The sequence below is a fragment of the Sinocyclocheilus grahami genome, unplaced genomic scaffold, assembly GCF_001515645.1.
Source record: "Sinocyclocheilus grahami isolate Dianchi unplaced genomic scaffold, SAMN03320097.WGS_v1.1 scaffold885.1, whole genome shotgun sequence".
NCBI classification, from domain to species: Eukaryota; Metazoa; Chordata; class Actinopteri; order Cypriniformes; family Cyprinidae; genus Sinocyclocheilus; species Sinocyclocheilus grahami.
In genome coordinates this window covers 383,672-405,820 of record NW_015506064.1, presented here as the reverse complement: position 1 = coordinate 405,820, position 22,149 = coordinate 383,672, and the positions used below count along the sequence as shown (strand labels likewise).

Here is a 22,149-nt window from a genome sequence, read left to right as displayed (position 1 = left end):
TTTTTTTTTTTTGAGTCTTATGCTCACCAAGGCTGAACAAAAATTAATCAAACATTAATTTTGTGAAATACTGTTAATTAAAATACAATTAAAATAACAGTTTTCTATCTTGATGCATTTTAAAAAGTAATTTATTCCGGTGATGACAAAGCTGAATTTTCAGCATCATTACTCCAGTCGTCAGTGTCACATGATCCTTCAGAAATCACTCTAATATGCCGATTTGCTGCTCAAGCAACATTTTTATTATTATCAGTGTTGAAAACAGTTCTTAAATTTTTTTTGTGTGTGTTTTTAAGGACTGTAAATGAACAAAGCTCAAAAGAATGACATTTGAAATAGAAATATTTTGTAACAAATGTCTTTACTGTCACTTCTGATCAATTTAACGCATACTTTCTAAAAAATAAATAAATAACTGACCCCACACTTTTGAATGGTAGTGTTTGTGTGACAACCTCTACAATTATAAAATTGTAGCCAGATTCAATAACCATTATGATAGCTGAATACACTAAATCATACAAAAATACTTCCTTATGTCCTGTGGTTGTCATGCTTCAAATACGATTGATCAAAATTATTTTCACTGATTATGTAGACAAATGCAGTGTGATAACCAGTGCAAATTGCACAACAAGCGCTGTCGGCAAGATGAAGCTTGAATCATAGCAGGAAGACTGTATGGACACTGTAAGAAAGTCCTTGTGTGTGTGTTTGTGTGTGTGTGTGTGTGTGTGTGTGTGTGTGCTGAATATAACACCGCAGTAGGTTTGGGGATAATTGAGGTTAAATGCAAATAAATATAAACTCGCTTCTTGCCCTGTACAGTGGAGCGTTTCAGGTTTTCCAATGATACTGTAACTAACTAACCGCTCATTCTCTTTCCTTTGGATCACCCACTGACCACCGTGACCTCTTCTGGCATGGTGGTCCCGTGTGTGTGTATGTGAGAGAGAGAGGGAGGTTTAATAGCTGGTGTCTGTCCGGTAGGTGGTGTGGTGAGAGTCTGCGGTCAGCTGAGTGGTTTCTGTGGCAGAGGATGGCTGCATCACGATGGGGCTGCTGCCATCTGTTGAAACACACACTAGTGTCACGCTGCTTTATAATATGACCAGCTAACAGCTCAAACTCAACCATGTTGCTAAGCATTACAGGCATGATAGTGAGTGTCAGGAAGCCACTTCAAATACTGAACAGACCTTTCACTGGCTAAATAAACAATCTGAAGGCATTTTAATTGTAATTCTAAGTGAAACTGGCAAAAATATTTGGCAGGACTTGATTTTATTCAATGGGATTTGATTGAAACCAATAATATTATTGACCCACCTGCACGGCCTTAGTTATGTCCGCAGAAAAAGAAAAGTTTTCAGATACAGATAAAATGATGACGTTGTGACGAAAGATTATGAAACAATCATTATTCCTTTACAATAACATACACTGAACTGCGCATTTTATTTCCAGATGCATTTCCTATTTAAAAATCAGGAAGTAGGATATACTGAAGGTCTTTAAAAACTAAATAAAACAAACAAATAATCAATAAACTCTTAACAGCATTTAGCATTTAGTTTAATACACACCACCAAACTAGAGATATCACTAATATTACAATTCTGTCTGACATCTGACATGGATAAACCCATAATTATTTTCAAGTTATGACTAGAAACTGATAAGTGGCTAATATTAAGATTGATAATAATAAAAAAAATTCACACACTAGAAACTAAACTCGGTTTTAAATGCTATGATTTCAGGCATCACAACATTTTAATATTAATTTTGATTACATTTAACACCGTTACTGTAAAAGCAACCGTATAGTTCTTATTGGTCTAAATATTGTTTTTTAATAATTAACATTTAAAAGAAATACACATTTTTTATTATAATTTCACATACATTTAAATAACAATAAAGTAAAATACAACGTGTATTTAGGTTACATATTTTGCATTTCCTGCAGAACTGCATTCTTTGCTATATTTTGTTATTTATATGACTAAACACTGAAATAATTTATGATGAAATAATTTATGATGATAGAATAATTTATGATGAAAATGTATCTGTAATAAAGAAATTAAGGCATAAAACATTAACATTTTATTTAATCTTTTAAAATATGAACAAATTAAAATTTAACAATTCCAATTTACTTTTTAGCAACAAAATGCTGCACAACAGAGGTTTACAGTTAAAATGAAACCTGAATACTGTAAAACCCTCAATGGAAGCTTAGCAGGCAAGTGTGTAGCACCACAAATAAAGAAATGTGCTGTACCTATCTTTTTACTAATTACTGTTTACAGAGAGAGAGAAAAAAAACCTCTAAAAACTTACAGGAATTACATCAGTAATGCTTGACCAGACATTCATTGAATCATAAATAGTTCAGTTCACCCAGAAATGAAAATTCTGTCATCATTTACTCACAGTCACGTTATTCCAAACCTGTTTGATTTTCTTTCTTCTGTTGAACACAAAAGAAAATAATTTTAAGAATTTGGGTAACCAAACAGTTGCTGGGCCCCACTTACTTCCACAATATGGAAAAAAAAATACTATGGAAGTCAGTGGGAATCAAATCTGTTTGGATACCAACATTCATCAAAATATCTTCTTTTGTACAGAAGAGAAAAAAAGCATACAGGTTTGGAACAAACTGAGGGTGAGTTAATGATTTTCATTTTGGTCCCTTTAGGTCCCCAAACCATAATTTGCTACTTGCTATTGGTTGTCAGTGGCAGGTAGTATTTGGGGAATAGGACAGTCTCAATCTACAAAACATTTTATTGGACTTCTAGAAGTTTATTACACTACATTTTGTAGCTTATGAATGGTATTAAAAAGCTAACAGACATGTACTAATAACCACAAAACTTCCATTTTGATTTCATGTCAACATTACCATAATTACTTGACTGTTGTGAATGAAAGTGCGTGTCAGTGTGTCTCACCTCTCTCATCAGACTGCATCTGAGCTTCCAGGTCTTCGGGAGACACATAAAATTCCGGCTCATCTGCCCGAGGAGGATGAGGTTTACACTTCCCACAGCAGCAGTTACAACAGCAGCACAGACAGCAGCAGAAATAACAGCCTGTAGCCACACCGCAGAATATAAACAAGGCCTGTCCAGAGTGTAGAAAAAAAAAAAAAAAAAGAGGAATTCAACTTAAATAACATGTACACTAATTTACTATATGCACTACCATCCGAAAGCTTGGAGTCAGAAGTCTCTTATGCTAACCAAGGTTTTCCCTTTTAATATTTTTTAAAATGTAATTTATTCCTGTGATAGCAAAGCTGAATTTTCAGCATCATTACTCCAGTCTTCAGTGTCACATGATCCTTCAGAAATCCTTCTGATATGCTGATTTGCTGCTCAAGAAACATTTATTATTTTTATTATCAATGCTAAAAATAAAAGCAGTTCTGTGGTTTAATATTTTGTCAAAACTGTCGATGAATAAAAAGTTTAAAAGAACAGAATTTCTTTGAAATAGAAATCTTTTGTAACATTTGAAATGTCTTTACTGTCACTTCTGATAAATTTAATGCATTCTTGCTGAATAGAAATATTAATTTCTTAAAATCTAACTCCAAACTTTTGAATGGTAGTGTGTCTAACTTAGTATATCTATCTTTTGTGTGTCCTTGTGTGTATGATTAACCTTGGCCCACCAGCTGGACAATACAAAGTATGTGTTAACATTCTCCTCTCCAAACTGTTCTGCCACGTAGAGGCCCAGAGATCCGTATTTGTCATAGATGTTGCGTTTGGTAGGGTCTGACAGAATGGCATGAGCGTTGTTGATTTCTTTGAATTTCTCAACTGCTTCTGGATTGTCAGGATTCTTGTCAGGGTGGAACTTCAGAGCTAGTTTTCTGCAAATCAGAAGAGCAGAAATAATTGAACTTTCTAAAAATGAATGCAATTGGCATCCTTGCCAATCTGCTTTTAGGTGCGTTTATGTTCAACTATGAGTATGTTGAAAATGGACCCTTTTCACAGACTGTGTTGATGTGTTACCACAGTTATTAACATTGTAAATCAAGCAAGGTCCCCCCCCCATGTACATTTATAACACTATACTTTGTTTTATTACATTGGAAAAGTGCCGAACCGGTCTCTGACCAACATAAATCAATCTCTCAATATTTTTTCCCTCTTTTGGAATGTCATAGAAATGCTAGAATGAATTGTTTTTCTTTTGCTATTGGAACAAATGGGAATGCAAAAATTATATTTGTTTCCATTCACCACCATAGAAGTTCACCCGACTATGACGACTTCTGCTTCTGATAAGGAGAATATCATATTGATATGGTATACTAACTAGCTACTATTATTTAAAAATAGCATGTAAAATAAAATACTGTATTATTACACGATAAATGTTGGCAAACGTAATCGGTCATGTGTATTCATGCACACAGAAAATATACATACTGTTCACATACATAAAACAGCAGTAGTAAGAACAGTATGGCAGAAAGTTTACATGAACATCCAGAGGAAATGAGGAAAAAAGTTCTGTCTCACCCTAGTGGATTTAATTGGAAATGAATAGTTCACCCAAAAATGCCATCATTTACTCACCCTCACTTTCCAAACTTGTATGAATTACTTTGTTCTGTAGAAATGCATACAGGTTTGGAATGACATGAGGTTGTGTAAATGGTGATCGACTTTTCATTTTTGGGTGAACTATCCCTTTAAGACATTTTTGAAACTTTATGAATTTTTTGTTTCCACGCATAATCGTTTACAAGTAAAATTACAAAAAAAAGAAATACATAATAGAAGGAAAGAATCCCCACACTGAAAAGATTCTGTGCTTTTTCTCCACTATTTTCAATGGCAATGTTGGAAGAATCTTTTTATGTCTCACCTGTAGGATTTCTTTATGTCTTCTGGTGCAGTGTTCTTATCAACTCCCAGGACCACGTATAGTGATTCTCCTGCCGTGGAGAGTGAACGCTGCCTCTGCTGCTCCGCCATTACTCACACACACTCCCCTCACACCACAACTACCTCCTCTGTCTGAAAGAAAAAGCAGAGAAACGGGTTATATTTGCTGTATGTACTCCTGCATCTGCTTTTATTCTTGCACTGCTTTTTGTCTGTCTTTTTCACACAGCAGCATAACATACAAAAACATGGAAGCATACACATACTTGCCATCCCAGGAATGTGGCAATAAAATTGAAATTACTTTATTATTATTACACACTATTTCTGTGAATCTAAACCCCATTATCCATACCCTTTAGTGCAGCAAAACAAAGAGTACCACCTTTATTACATCAGTGAGAGTCACAGACTCAAATGTCCCCGTTTTGAGTCAGTGCATTAACAGTTGCACACTCATCCTCTGAGGTCTGCAGAGGATCCACACAGCTGAAAGAAGTCATGTGACTGTAGCATTCAGGAAACATCTTTTCTTCTGTATTGTGATGTACATATATGGATTATAAACAAAAATGAAAAACCATAGGTCAGTGACTTGATTCTATGCATGTTTGTTGATTGGATTTTGAGATGTGGCCATTGCCCTCAAAAGTGGAGGCAGATGAATGGGAGCTCGCAGGGGTAGAGCTTAAGCAAACTGAATTATGGGAGAAGTCCTGCATCTGTCACCAGAGAGAAGTCTGTCGTTTTCACCAGAAGATCAAGTGATTGATGACATTTTGATTAAACATTGCCATGTTTAAAAAAAAAAAAAAATTAAAAATTAAACGTATATGGATTTGTGGATGGATGTGATATGTACAAAATAAGAGCCATAATGAGCATTTAGAAAATATCAGGTACATTTTTATTTCATGCTGACTTTAATGTATAAACTTGAATGTTATGTAATAAAGAGGAAAATCCTAATGTATCAAACAAGCTATCAAATGTATAACAGTGCATGTCCTATTTCTAGCATACTGTATGTACTTTCCCCATCACCAGTGTCATTCAATATGACTATAAAATAATAAAAAATTATGATTTTGTTTTGTTGTTGTTGGTTATGGTTAATGGTGTTGTGGTGGCATTCATGTGCATTCAACTCATGAATACAATATTTCCGGCATGACTTGAAAGCAACACAACATCTGATTCAAGTAGCAAAAAGAACATCGTTGAGGTTTTTCAAAATTGCAAGCATAAATCTGATTAAGCACATTTTCCCCTCTTTAAAAGTTCATTAAGCTCACTTTATGCAGATGGATAAAAGACTGGCTCAGCCAGAGTATTATCTACATGATTATATGCTGTCAGGTATGTGTTCAAGTGAAAACACATAGAAACAGAGAGGGAGACACACGGGGACACGTCTTCCACACAGGGAGGACCAGAAGTTACGACCTCCAGTATGAATCAAAGACAATTAACTCATTAACCCAGAGTAATTCAGGTTAAGACACCTCCACACAAAACGGCTGCCAGGAGAGGAGACATTTCACTGTCACAAGATGCCAATAAAATAACCAATCATTTGCAAAAACACACTTATGGCGACTCTTTAAATGAGTACAAACGCCTCTCTTCTTCATGCGAGGAGCTCTTGTGCCGTGGTGAGAGACAGTTTCGCCTCCTTTCCAGGCTAATCGTGCAGCTTGTTAGCGAGCATTAGCAGATTAGTATTAGCGGAGCATCTGAATAAGTGAAGGGTTATTTCTGTCCCTTCTCAAACCCGGTGCGCTTCTTCAACCGGGACACTCCCATAATTCCTCCAGGTGTGATACACTAATAGAGTGTGTTTGAGTGAGGTTTTTTTGGGCTTCTGAATGAATGTCATTGACATGACCTCAGAGTAGTCTTTGATGATTCGTGTCAAAACAAATTCAACATCAGCTCAGATGTTAGTGGTGCTTTGTAATATTTACTATTGCTAATGCTTAGGATTTTCAAACCTCTTATTGTTCTTAATAATAAAAAATAATAATAGTTACTATTTTTGTTTACTACTATAAATAATTAGCTATTACTTTTCTAGACAATTACAAATTATAATTTTTGCTTGGCAATAGATTTGCTTAGAGAATCAATCAATCCAATCAATCACACCCCGAAGAAAAGACCAGAGTCTAGGGACCACAATATCATAAACTGTATCCAAAATCACATGCTGTCAAAGTAAGCCCTGCATTTGATGAATTTCTCAGCTGTCAATAAAGTGCATTCTGTAAGTACACTACCAGTCAAAAGTTTGAGGTTAGATTGTGGTGTGTAAGTCTCTTATGTTCACCAAGGCTGCATTTATTTGATTCATTTGATCTAATTTATTCCTGTGATGGTAAAGCTGAATTTTCAGCATCATTACTGCAGTCTTCAGTGTCACATGATGCTTCAGAATTCAATCTAATATGCTGCTTTGCTGCTCAAGAAACATGTATTATTATTAGTATTAGGAGGGTTCTTTGTCGAATACAAAAAAGACAGCATTTATTTTAAACAGAAATCTTTTGTAACATTATAAATGTCTTTACTGTCACTTTTGATCAATTTAATGTATCCTTGCTGAATAATAGTATTACTTTCTTTTTAAAAAAATGAATACAATTCTAGCAACATTTAGGTACTTAAAAGCCTCTTTTGACTTGTGAACTAGCAACCCCCCAGCACACTAGCCACCACATCGCAATGTACTAAAAACTACTCGAAACACCTTAGCAACCACATATCAACGCCAAAGAAACCTCCCACAACAACTTGGCATCATGGCAGTATTTGTTTTACACAGAGAAACAACACCTACATTTACTGCAAAAAAACAAAAAAAATCTATGTAAAAGTTTGTTGCTACAATTTGTATCGAATTTATATTTTTACTACAATGTTTTTTTTAATAATGTGTAATGAGTGTGTGTCTATACTAGCATACGGACTTTCTGCTTCAGTGGTTCATTAAATGTGATTACTAAGAGTTTTCATCAGGAGCACGGCTCTGCAATGCAGCCTTATACCAAAACACTGCATCCATCTCTCTTGTTCTCTCACACACTCCCTCACCCCTCCTGTCTCTGCACCACCATATGGTCTGACTAAATCTTTAGTGGCCATCTCAGTCTGTGGACTAGAGACGGCTGTCAAAGTCTCCTCAGCTTAATAATGAACATCGCTGTCCATGTCTTTCCTGTACAGGTTTATTCATCATATCAAGTTCTCTGTCTGGTCCCTCTGTTTGTGTTCTAACATCCTCCCACGTCACTGTTTGCATCCTCTTTTCTCTGTCTATCCGAGCAGGTGAAGTGATGTGGCTTTTTTGCTATGTGCTGCAGGTTTTAAAAGGTCTGTTTGTAGAGGGATGGAATAGCAGGAGAGAGCGGGGCATGTTTGATGAGAGTCTGTTCACAATGAACAAATACACACACATACAGTAATAGTGCTGACGTACTGTCAACCAAAACTTAAAACTTAAATTAAAACCATAAATAATCATTACTTGAAACAAAATAAAAATTAGGCCTAACTGATATATATAAAAATTCAACTTATTTTAATTTCAGCTGGTTGGCAAGGCAACATTTCTCATTTTTATTTAAAAGTATAGTAAAAAATTGTCACCCTAATGTTGTTCCAAACCTGTATGAATTTCTTTCTTCTGTTGAACACAAAATAAGATATTTTGAAGAATGTCAACAGTTGACGGTAGCCATTGATTTACATTTTTTTTTCTCCATATGGCTACCAGCAATGGCTACCAGCAAATATTGGGTTTCCCATATTCTTCAAAATATCTTCTTTTGTGTTCAAAAGAAGAAAGAAACTCCTACAGGTTTGGAACAACTTGAGAGTGAGCAAATGATGACAGAATTTTCATTTTTGGTGAACTATCCCTAAAATATCTAAAACTAAATAACCAAACTCAAAAACTATATAGACATTTAAAAAACTAAACTTAGAAAATACACAACAAAATTAAAATGAAAACAGAAAATATAAAAAGAAAAACTAGTTCAAAATATAAAAAAAAGAAAGAAAAAAAACTATAATAGCATAGCATGTCAATGATACTAAAGCAACGCAAATAAGATATTTTGAAGAATGTCAACAGTTGACGGTAGCCATTGATTTACATTTTTTTTTCTCCATATGGCTACCAGCAATGGCTACCAGCAAATATTGGGTTTCCCATATTCTTCAAAATATCTTCTTTTGTGTTCAAAAGAAGAAAGAAACTCCTACAGGTTTGGAACAACTTGAGAGTGAGCAAATGATGACAGAATTTTCATTTTTGGTGAACTATCCCTAAAATATCTAAAACTAAATAACCAAACTCAAAAACTATATAGACATTTAAAAAACTAAACTTAGAAAATACACAACAAAATTAAAATGAAAACAGAAAATATAAAAAGAAAAACTAGTTCAAAATATAAAAAAAGAAAGAAAAAAAACTATAATAGCATAGCATGTCAATGATACTAAAGCAACGTTGCCTAAAATAATGTGTTGTTATTGATTATTGACCAAAAACTAGGAGCTTCAAGAAGTTAGAGACAATTGAACAGATCTGAAGCATCTATCAAAACAACATAAGGAGCAAGGTGGTGCTCAAAAGCCGGAGGTACGGGCACAAAAGATCTCAAAAGAACAGGAATAGAGACCAAACAGATGAGGAGTAGTGATGAACAAACAGCTGAGAGCAGTGACATTTTTATGAAGTCACATGGTCTTGTGTTGATGATAAAAACTTTCTTGCTTTTTATAATATCAGATATGAACAAACCAAGATACACAACAAGAATACCATGGTAACTCTCATGGAAATGTATATTCCATTACAGTCCAGGATCACACAAGTCTAAACACTCATTAGTGTTCATAGTTTCATGTCATTGTTGACTTCTGTCATTGTTCTGCTTTCTGTCAGTCCACTACATCCAAATACAGGACTATAAAACACAGGGAACTGATAATTTTCTGCTTCATTATATCATCACTTTTGGCCAATTACTGCAAAACGGTATGAACACCCCGTCTACAAATGTGCTATCAAGACAAATACTGAAAAACACTGAAATTGGTAGATGAGCTAACAGTGTCAAACAGAAGAGTGTCAGTCAGTGACAAAGACACTGTGAATATAAAATAAAAACCCACCACAATTCTGCTAAACAAAGTCTGTCATTATTTACTCACCCTGAGAAGCTGTGGAGACAAACACTTTCAGAGACTTAAATGTCAGTCTATTTTGCACTTATTTTTCAGAATATAGTGCACAAGAAGTATGGATGTTTTTTGATAGTTTATGTTGTTTCTTGTCCTTGTTTACCACGTTATGTGACCATTAACCAACATCAGATAACTCCACACATAGACAAACCAATAATTTAAAACTAATAATTTAAACTCTCAGAGGGTTCTGACAAAACGAATGGTCCAAAAGGACAGTGACTAAAATAATAACCAAATAACAGCTGTAATATTAAAATATACACTACAGCTCAATAGGTCAGTAAGTTTAAAAAAATAAAAATTTTATTCAGCCAGGATGCATTAAATTGAACAAAAGGGACAGTAAAAAAAAAAAAAGTATCACAGTTTCCACAAAAATATTAAGATGAACAACGGTTTTCAACATTGATAATAATATTAATAATGAATGTTTCTTGAACACAAAATTAGCACATTAGAATAATTTGGTTCATGAAAGATCATGTGACACTGAAGACACTGGAGTAATAAATTACATCTTAAAATATATTTTATATATTAATCTTACCAACCCCAAACTTTTGAATGGTAATTTACATTTTGGATTGCGCTATTGTGATTAAGCAATGTTAAGCAAAGAGGGGAATTTTACTTCTCATTTCAGAAGTCTATGACACGTCACTGTTCGAACTGTATGAGAGGAATTCTCTGTAAGACACCCTGTCATAGACTACACAGAGCTAGTTAGCCTGTGTTACTGGAACACTGACTAAACAAAAAACTTAAGGAATCCTGGCACACCGGTGGGGGAAACAACTTCTAAAGAAAGTGCAGTAAATTAGCTAATGGAATGCAACGGTGCTTTCAGCAGGTCTTCTGAATGAGATGGACCACTCAGTTATGCAGCAAATTTAGAAACAAGTGGCAAAAAGGACAGCCGACCCACAGTGGCATTCAAAACTGAGATTTGGCAGATGAAATGCATGCTAATGACAACAGAACAAAGTGGAAGACTGAGCACTTTGGACAGAGCACAAAGATGAAAAAATTTGTTCCTTTTTGGTTAATGGCATGTCATCTCTGGACTGGTGGTAGACAGTCCAGAGATGACATAACTAGAACAAGCTATACAAATTTTGAAACACACCGCGAACAAGACAATGATCATTAAAGGGTTAGTTCACCAAAAAATAAAAATTCTGTCATCATTTACTCACCCACATGTTCCAAACCCGTGTGACTTTCTTTGGTGAAATCTAAAGGATTAGTTCATTTCCAGAATAAAAATGTCCTGATAATTTACTCACCCTCATGTCAACCAAGATGTTCATGTCTTTCTGTCTTCAGTCAAAAAGAAATTAAGGTTTCTGAGGAAAACATTCCAGGATTTTTCTTCATATAATGGACTTCAATGGTGGCCAACGCAGTTAGTTAGTAAATTATAATGAAATTTGTATTCTGGAAGTGAATTAATCCTTTAAAAGAAAATGCTTTGAAAAACCTCACTGACACATTTTCATTTTTGGGTGAAGTAACCCTTTAAAGGGGTAGTTCACCCAAAAATGAAAATACTGTCATTAATTACTCACCCTCATGTCGTTTCAAACCCATAAGGCCTTCGTTCATCTTCGGAACACAAATTAAGATATTTTTTAGATTTGATCTGAACGAAAACAGCGTATCCGTGTGACGCAGCTGACACAGAACAGCATACGCTGTTTACGTCCAGCATACGCTGTTTACGTCCAGCTGATACTCTCCAAAATGGTGCTACAGGGTGACGCGGGGGAGACGAATTATTGAATAAAGTTTTTTTTCTTTTCTTTTGCGCACAAAAAGTATTCTCGTAGCTTCGTATAATAGCGGTTGAACCACTGATGTCACATGGATTATTTTACAGATCTCCTTGCTACGTTTCTGGACAGTTGTGTTACCTCTACCAGGTAGAAATTAAAATTTCATAAGGGTAGGTTTAGGAGTAGGGTTAGTGTAGGGGTAGACAGTATAAAACCCATTACTCCTATGGAATGTCACCATAATGATAGGAAAACCTGTGTGTGTGCGTGTGTGTGTGTGTGTGTGTGCCTACTTACTGTAACCATATTTTGGGGACAAATTGGTACCCAGAAGTAAGCAAAACTTGACAAAATCACCTAAAACCTTCCTTTGAGGGCATCCTCGTTTGTAAAACCATGTGTTTTGCTATTTGTGAACATACAGCAGGACACAAGGGAGAGGAACTGATCAGAGATTGATCAGAGATGTATCAGAAGAAGGGAGACAGATGGCATCAAATACTGCATTTTACATTACATTATGCCAAGTGATACTGTATATAGAAGCATTACCATGGCAAAGACTGCACATTACTATAACTCACCCTTCATGTTAAAAAAATTCAGTTAGAATATAGATTAAGTCATATGGCACAGTGAGGACATTTACTGCATTGACAGTAAACTCTGTTCTAGCACAAAACCTTATGGCCATGTCATACCTTCATCACAACTTTTGATAACACACTGGATAAATACTTTTACAAACATTATTGATTTTATGTGAGATATGCAAGTTAGGTAATGTAAGTGTATTTTCTAACATGACAGTTATTGCCTGTATTACTGTAATTATTTCAGCAACAAAGGTGATTTGAAACATGAATCTTGCATTGTTTGCTCTTGAATGAACCGACTGTTAAAAGTACTAAATTGAAAGAAGATCATACTATTGTGTTTTGGTGATTAATTCAAATGTTCTCAATACATATCACAATGATCTTGTGTTTTGAAACAATGATTATGTGGCATGAAAATATGTGCTATAAATATATATATAAATATATAACTACAATTAAATCATGAGATCATGTTTTGAAAGAATGACTAGTGGTGTAACAAATGTGATCAGTTTAAAGTTTTGTACTAAGGGTTTTGAAAATGTACAGCTTACTTGTGAAAATAGTACCAAACCAATAAAAAATAAAAAAAATAAAAAAAATAAAAAAAAACTGTAAATGGCTCAACAACTTCTATACAGCAAAATCACTTCACTGTCAAATTTACAATTAAGAAAACTTGTAGCAGTTGATGTACACTGAGCTGAGCTCTAGGAGAAAGAGAAAGTAGAAAGTAGTGAGGTGGTTATGGGTAATGAAGGGTTTTGAAAATGTACAGCTTACTTGTGAAAATAGTACCAAACCAATAAAAAAAAAAAAACTGTAAATGGCTCAACAACTTCTATACAGCAAAATCACTTCACTGTCAAATTTACAATTAAGAAAACTTGTAGCAGTTGATGTACACTGAGCTGAGCTCTAGGAGAAAGAGAAAGTAGAAAGTAGTGAGGTGGTTATGGGTAATGAGTCACAATGCAGAACTCGTGTCCACACCCACACAATATATATACATGGCCGGACTTACCATTGGGCTTGAGTGGGCTGCAGCCCATGGGCCCCGCCTTGTTGGGGGCCCCGCCTTTGCCCGTTTACGTTTGTTTGATTTGTTCGTTATATGCCAGTCAGAATTCAGAAATTATTAGCCACATTTCTTTCCACTGCGCACGCAAGATCTAAACGGGCCAGCCGGGGCTACAGCTTACAACTATGACCTTCGAGGCCACAATCAAACAGCATAAACTGGTATTTATGATTATTTCACATAGAAGAAGGACACACGAATTGAATCGCGTCTGCACCGATTGGTTTGTTATCACATGGATACTTTAAACAGCTCCATTAAGCCTTTAGCCCCAAAGAGTGCACATTTAGAAAGATAATAGTGAAGTGACATGTAGCATGATGTTGACATGACATGATGTTGGAATTAACCCATCCAAAGTGCACACACACAGCAGTGAGCACACACACAGCAGTGAGCACACACACAGCAGTGAGCACACACACAGCAGTGAGCACACACACAGCAGTGAGCACACACACAGCAGTGAGCACACACACAGCAGTGAGCACACACACAGCAGTGAGCACACACACAGCAGTGAGCACACACACGCAGTGAGCACACACACGCCGTGAACACACACACACCGTGAACACACACCCGGAGCAGTGGGCAGCCATTTTTGCTGCGGCGCCCGGAGAGCAGTTGGGGGTTCGGTGCCTTGCTCAAGGGCACCTCAGTCGTGGTATTGAAGGTGGGAGAGAGCGCTGTACATTCACTCCCCCCACATACAATCCCTGCCGGTACGAGACTCGAACCCGCAACCTTTGGGTTACGAGTCCGACTCTCTAACCATCAGGCCCCATAATGATAAATTCTCAAATGTTCACTCCTCATTTCTTTACAGAGGATGATTCTATATTACTCTATATATATATATTAATGTTCCACTAAATTATGCAATCATTTGATGAGTTCTGAGCGTTCTCTCTCATTACTGCCATTCCCATAGTGGTGAAGAAATGTCATCAAAATTATTTTAAATAAAAAATAGCAATTTAATGAGTTTCTGTTTTTATAACATAGCTATGCCTATGATATAGGATTTAGCCTATCACGCAAACAAGAATCCTGTTTTTTTTTCTCTAATATCTGCACAATCGCAAATGTACAATAAACAACAACTTACAGAGTAACTTTCATACATAAAATTCCGTTTTGCTCCGTCAGAAAGAAAATAGAACAAACAGCAGAACCGCTGCGTCTCCGAACAACAGTGTCTTGTTCCTCAGCGTTACACGGACCAGCAAATGATTCAATCAGGCTATAAGTATGTACAGCTGTTTGCAAAGTTAAATTAATCAGCTTTTTAAATGAATCAGTTGATTCAACTCACTCATTAAAACAGTCACTTGCTGCCACCTACTGGCAGTTGTAGTTTCATATTAAAAAAGTAGCTTATTTCATTTTTGCAATCATTTAATATTTCTACATTAAAATGTTATATTTAAACTTAACATTTATGCACAATCCATCTATGAATTTAGTTGATAGTGATTTCATTTGATTGTTTATAGCCAGCATGTCTTTTTATTCAATTGAATTTATTGATTCAATAAGAACCTCACATAAGAGGACACGGATATGACAATAACTTTTAAAATACTAATAAGCCAACATTTCTGGCTTTTTTTTTTTTTTTTTTGCTCAAAGTTATTTCAGGGTTTTGATCTCTCAACTGAGAGAACACATCTTGTTTATTATATTATAGTGAATATTTAATATTACATTTTAAATTTTACTATAGCCTAGACATGTTGCACATTAATTGTACTATTTATGAACCTCAAAGCATATGTTTGTTTATTTTGTGTTACTCCATAATGATGTTCTATTTGAGGGCATTTGTAGTATAGGTATAGGGCCCAAACATAACCTCAAGCCCAGGGACCCCCGTCCCCTTAAGTCCTGCCCTGTGTGTGTATATATATATATATATATATATATATATATATATCAAAAAGCATATAGTACATAGCAGGCTTTTCAAGCTATGATTACTTAAAGCCTTAAGCCTACTAGAATGGGTTTATGGGTAGATAATTACAACTCAAAGACTTGACAGCAATACGGAGTAAAAGACCTATCACTTCTCTATCTGTCAAGATACAGCAAAGCCAGTGACAACAGGACAACTGACAGTATCTTGTCCATGATGATTAGCAAGCAGACCATCGTTTTAGATGGAGCAGCAACGCAAATCTAACGAATAACCGCAAACACTGATGGCATCCTGGTGGGAAGAGTTTCAATACTGATGCAGGCCAAACGGCACATTGTTGACTGACGGGTTGGAGATTTAGAGCCTTTAATCTCCATGTTCTGCGCTCAGCATCCATATTGGTTTGCTTGTTAAAGGAACAGTTCCCCCACATATGGAAATTATATAATCATTTACTTGTTTCAAATCTGTTACACTTCCGAAACACAAACGGAGGTGCAGAACAGCCGCACTTTAACGGTTTAACTGCATGGGAAATAAAATGCAATGAAAATTCGTTGTCTGAATCTGTAAGTCTTTAACATTTCATTTTGTGTTTCATGAAGAATGTCAGTCATGCGACATGAGGTTGAGAAAATTATGACACACTTTTCACTAACGGTGAACTACTCCTTTAATGCTGCTTCACCGGTCAGCACCGGGCTGCATTAAGGTTTCTCGTTCAGAAACGTACTACAACAGTAACGTTACTAATCCATGAGCAAGGCCAGCATGCATGCATGTGTAGCAGGATTGAGACGCACAGATTTTCCTCTGGCTGTGTTCTTATTTCTTACCGTCTAGGAGAGAAAGGAAGGTAGAAGTGCAGTTCGTCAGTTCTTCGTAAGTGATTGCCTATATCTATAAAAGGCCTTCAAACAGGAGTAGGTTAGATGCGGCGTCCGAGTCTTATGATCGCGAGCAGCGTCTCGCTCGATGGGAGTCGTGCGCTGACGTCACGCTCGAGCTAGAAAGGAAAAAGGGAAGCACATTTCTGCATTCTGATCTACTGAAAGCCTGCTGTGTTTTCGGTGTCAAAATTATTATTGAGGATAATTCACGATATTAGTAAGGTAAGTGCTGGCTGATGAAAACATTCAAAAATAAATAAATAAATAAATAAATAAAGTAAAATTAATAACTAAATAGAAGTTACAACGAACGTAATATTTTAGTTATTTTGACAAAACTTTAAATTATGAAAAAAAAAAAAAGTCTTATGATCGCGAGCAGCGTCTCGCTCGATGGGAGTCGTGCGCTGACGTCACGCTCGAGCTAGAAAGGAAAAAGGGAAGCACATTTCTGCATTCTGATCTACTGAAAGCCTGCTGTGTTTTCGGTGTCAAAATTATTATTGAGGATAATTCACGATATTAGTAAGGTAAGTGCTGGCTGATGAAAACATTCAAAAATAAATAAATAAATAAATAAAGTAAAATTAATAACTAAATAGAAGTTACAACGAACGTAATATTTTAGTTATTTTGACAAAACTTTAAATTATGAAAAAAAAAAAATGTAAGCAGTACTCTACCTCGATGCTATTAAAATACATTTGATCGACGGCCAATCCAAGCAAGGTATAGCTGAAATCTCGTTTTCCTTAAAATCGCGAGAGCTTAGTACGGCCTTTCTCCCCGAGCTGCTGGCGAGGAAAGTGTACACAATCAGGTACAATTCAAAAATTTTTTTGCATAATCGACTGATTATTTTAAGCGTGGACAAGGAATGGTAATATATAAAAGCTTGAAGAATATCTGTGCTTATTAACGTTTATATGTGTCTGTTGTAACGGACATTTTTAAATCAGTTGTGATCTCTTCTGCGGTAACGTTACAGGCTTCAATGTTATGATACAGGCCTTTATAATTAGAGCTTCCGGTCATCACAAGCGAAAATGTAATCTTGCTTAATTTCTATAACATTGTTGATTTATATATTCTCATTGTGTATTAGCTGATTCGTTATCCTTTTATGTAGCTTGTTGTATCAGTGCCCTAGTCTTTCTCTAACTAAAATAATTAAAAAGTCAACGTAATAGTATATGTAAACAATATATTATATATGTGTGTATATATATGTAGATGTGTGTGTGTGTGTATATATATATATATATATATATATATATATGCGCGCGCGCGCGCACACGTGTGTGTATTTTTTATTATATGTAATTTTTATGTATATTTTTTGCTAATGTAGAACACTTCATGATGAGTTATGCTGAAAAGCCAGAGGACATAACACGAGAGGAGTGGATGGAAAAGCTAAATAACGTTCATATTCAGCGGGCCGACATGAATCGACTTATTATGAATTATCTGGTGACAGGTAGGAGATCAACTTACCACTTTTATTTTTTCACCTTGCAGCTTCAATACAAGTGTCAGAAGATCCATTTCATACATTTTTTTTTTTTTTTTTACATAGAGGGGTTTAAAGAGGCAGCTGAGAAGTTCAGGATGGAATCAGGCATTGAACCAAGTGTTGATCTGGACTCTCTGGATGAAAGGATAAAAATTAGGGAGATGGTGCTGAAGGGACAAATTCAAGAGGCCATTGCACTGATCAACAGTCTGCATCCTGAGCTGCTGGACACTAACCGATATCTGTACTTTCATCTTCATCACAATTTGAGTTGAATTACTGAAATAAATGAACTTTTCCACGACATTCTAATTTATTGAGATGCACCTGTATGTTATAAGACATTTATGGCTGTATTTTGACAGAGAAGCCACCCTACAAATGTATGAATGTCATTGCATAGATAACAATGTATCAAACACATGAAAAGCATTGCTTTATCATTTAGAACCCAACAAACCAACTAAAAGATTTTATCTGATGTAATAACTTGTATATATTTATTGTGGCTTAGAGTCCAAATACTTTTTGGGGCCACTATAAGTTGTGCACTGTTGGACTTTTATTTTGCAAACTGGTTGTTAACCTCAATATTAAATGTGTATTGTGAAAGATGTAGTACTGTTTCACGGTGACTCAAACTGTCAACTGTCTGATGTTAAATCATAAGGGAATGATTCCAAAGTTACGACGAGTAAAATGTATCTGCTTTCCTTCTTTAGCAACAACACCTGATAGAGTTGATTCGCCTGCGGGAAACTGAGGCTGCATTGGAGTTTGCACAGACACAGCTTGCTGAACAGGGAGAGGAAAGCCGAGAGTGTCTGACAGAGATGGAGCGCACCCTCGCACTCCTGGCGTTTGATAACCCAGAAGAGTCGCCCTTCGGTGACCTGCTTAACATGATGCAGAGACAGAAGGTAACATTGGTTGTTCTATATTATCTTATATTTTTAATATATTATTATTAGGGCTGTCAGCATTAACGCATGAAATTAATTTTACAATCCTTAACGCGTTAAAATAATTTAACGCAATTAATGCAAAATTACTGAAGCACAATATCTATTCTAACCATTTAACCCGATTTTGCTTCTCTGCTTGCGATCAGATCATTTTAAGCTGCTAAACTCCGGGAAAGCTTTCAGTCCAATGATCCAGTAAGCGAATGCATTCAAACAATCCGTCCAAAACAGAGCTAATATAAAGGAAACCAGGCTGATTACATCAGAGATTGCAGCGAGAACAGAGACTCGCGTTGCGTTTTCAGTGAATTATTCATTCCAGTCTGTTTCGCTTTAAAACACGAGCTCTGTCATATTCTGTGATTGTCTCTGAAGAGCGTGAGCCCTCACACGTCACGCTGTGTGTGAAGTACAGACTGAACGGGTTGTCAACACATCCCACCACAACACAGATGAGGCGCAAACTACATGTTTTCGACTGGATAACCAGTGTCTCGCTAATAAAGTTTTGATGGATGAAGACTGCAGTCAAGGTAAAGACGATTGCGGTGGTGTACAGGAGTCGTACAGTACAGTAAGCACGCGTGAGTCTGTTATAATAATGCGTGTATGAGTGCTCTTGACTCATTGATCGCAGATTGTATTTATACACAGGCACAGACATTTCTGTTCATTCACGTTGTTTCCACACACATTCACGATAATGTTTTGATTTGTCATGTGTATGTTGCTGTGTTTAGTTATTCTGAATAGCTCAGTGTACTGTAGTAGATATATACAGTCAGCAGGCGGTGGTTTAGGAGTTTTTGGCATCTCCATGTGGTCCTGTTCGGTATCGCAACTTGACTTCTCTAAAATGTAAAAAGCTCTTTGCTGTTGCACTGTACACATACTATACAATTATAATTATTTTTTCTTTCATATGTGCTTATATGGGCTTCTTATATCATTTGGTTCTTTGGTGTAGATTGTATTTATACACAGGCACAGACATTTCTGTTCATTCACGTTGTTTCCACACACATTCACGATAATGTTTTGATTTGTCATGTGTATGTTGCTGTGTTTAGTTATTCTGAATAGATCAGTGTACTGTAGTAGATATATGCAGTCAGCAGGCTGTGGTTTAGGAGTTTTTGGCATCTCCATGTGGTCCTGTTCGGTATCGCAACTTGACTTCTCTAAAATGTAAAAAAGCTCTTTGCTGTTGCACTGTACACATACTATACAATTATAATTATTTTTTCTTTCATATGTGCTTATATGGGCTTCTTATATCATTTGGTTCTTTGGTGTCCTTTTGGAGATTCTAAGTGATTTTTGACAATCACCCTTCAATCTTTTCGTTTACTTTGCTGGATATAGTCAAGTTGATTCAAATATTTAATCGCAATTAATTACATGATTGTTATCTCGTGATTAATCACAACTTAATCGCACCTTTTTATCTGTTCTAAATGTACCTTAAATTAATACTTTTCAAGTACAATACATGCATACAAATATGGATGCTTTATGCAAATGTATGTTTATTATTAGTGAAACCATAGTCAACACAGAGCATGAAGTCTAGATGTTATTAGCGTGTTAATTTTGACAGCCCTAATAAATAAATAAATAAATAAATATATATATATATATATAATTTGTCTTTTGTAATCTGTACTCAAAACTTTCTGAAATGTCTTTTCCACTGATGTCACTTTTCTTTCAGTCTGCCAGTAATTGACAGCATGTGGTCTTCTATAACAGGTGTGGAGCGAGGTAAACCAGGCGGTGCTGGACTATGAAAACAGGGAGTCGACACCGAAACTTGCCAAACTCCTCAAACTGCTGCTGTGGGCTCAGAACGAGTTGGACCAGAAGAAAGTCAAGTACCCCAAAATGACAGATCTTAGCAAAGGCACCATCGAGGACCCCAAGTGAAAACGATCCTGCATCTCCATGCTTGCATTCTGCAGGGAACAAAATGGACGCTTTCCCTTTCCTTAACTATTTATACTCAGTGACTGACACTCAAACATCCTTTTATCAAACTTTTGTTTTGTTTACTTGTTGCTTATCAGAGACTTTGCATTAAATGGGCTGTGGAATTGAGATTAAGATTTAAGGGTGACTTCTAGCCAAAATGGAAACACTTTTTTATCACAGATGGATTTCTGTGATTTTTTTTTGTTACCGCAATGTTTGACTTGCTGAGCTGAATTGATCGCCTTTTAGCTATTTTGTTTTTGCAGAGGATTATGTTTCTATTTTGTCAGTGAATGTTCAGAAAGTCTACAAGTATAGTTGAGGACTGAACCACACTATTTAGATTCACCGGGAACAAAATGGACGCTTTCCCTTTCCTTAACTATTTATACTCAGTGACTGACACTCAAACATCCTTTTATCAAACTTTTGTTTTGTTTACTTGTTGCTTATCAGAGACTTTGCATTAAATGGGCTGTGGAATTGAGATTAAGATTTAAGGGTGACTTCTAGCCAAAATGGAAACACTTTTTTATCACAGATGGATTTCTGTGATTTTTTTTGTTACCGCAATGTTTGACTTGCTGAGCTGAATTGATCGCCTTTTAGCTATTTTGTTTTTGCAGAGGATTATGTTTCTATTTTGTCAGTGAATGTTCAGAAAGTCTACAAGTATAGTTGAGGACTGAACCACACTATTTAGATTCACATTCTATTTGACTGTGTTCACTGTACCTACGGCACAACAGTGGCAATCAAGGACAGTGGATTGATTGTACCAAAACCGAGAACGAGTTCTGTGTGCTTTCACAACTTTTATTTGCAGTGCACAGGCATACATTTTGTATGCGTGTTAAAGGTCCCCGTCAAAGAAAATCTGCCCTTTTTTGAGTACTAATGTTTATTGCATTATAATGTTATAAAGTCGTGTGACATTGTTTTCTACTGTACATTGTCATAGTATTCTTGCTTACATTGACATTCAGTTGTGATTTATAGATCACAACTGATGTAAAGTCAGATGCTTTACATAGGTATTAAATATTCTTTTCTTTTTCTTTTTAAATCCCCAAACTCTTTGATTTTCAAAATTGCTGCTGTTGTTAAATGCTATGGCCAAATACTTATGCTGTGATGTCCAATTAAATGTTGCAGACGGTGTTTTTTAACAAATCAATATGGCAAATGAAAGCCCCATCTTGGCTGTCTTATGACTGATTATTATAATGGTTTGCGACTGG

The 22,149-nt window shown here is 35.8% G+C and overlaps 2 protein-coding genes across 3 annotated transcripts; one reads left to right on the top strand and one right to left on the bottom strand.

Annotated features, from left to right (window-relative positions):
- Window positions 1–387: 387 nt before the first annotated feature.
- Window positions 388–16,672, bottom strand: LOC107563663 (dnaJ homolog subfamily C member 5-like). Of its 2 annotated transcripts, XM_016248597.1 has the most exons (6): window positions 16,403–16,672; window positions 4,906–5,057; window positions 3,685–3,898; window positions 2,970–3,141; window positions 1,333–1,341; window positions 388–1,072 (listed from the first exon to the last, which is right to left on the bottom strand). In XM_016248597.1, the coding sequence occupies exons 2-6, from the start codon at window positions 5,013–5,015 to the stop codon at window positions 969–971; spliced, it is 609 nt and encodes a 202-aa protein (XP_016104083.1). In that variant the 5' UTR covers window positions 5,016–5,057; window positions 16,403–16,672; the 3' UTR covers window positions 388–968. The 2 variants fall into 2 exon arrangements, with proteins under 2 accessions (XP_016104083.1, XP_016104084.1); XM_016248598.1 differs by lacking the exon at window positions 1,333–1,341.
- A 525-nt stretch (window positions 16,673–17,197) lies between these two features.
- LOC107563662 (glucose-induced degradation protein 8 homolog) lies at window positions 17,198–21,238 on the top strand. Its single transcript, XM_016248596.1, has 5 exons — window positions 17,198–17,276; window positions 17,808–17,936; window positions 18,036–18,230; window positions 18,693–18,892; window positions 20,690–21,238. The coding sequence occupies exons 2-5, from the start codon at window positions 17,816–17,818 to the stop codon at window positions 20,861–20,863; spliced, it is 690 nt and encodes a 229-aa protein (XP_016104082.1). The 5' UTR covers window positions 17,198–17,276; window positions 17,808–17,815; the 3' UTR covers window positions 20,864–21,238.
- The last annotated feature ends 911 nt before the right edge of the window (window positions 21,239–22,149 follow it).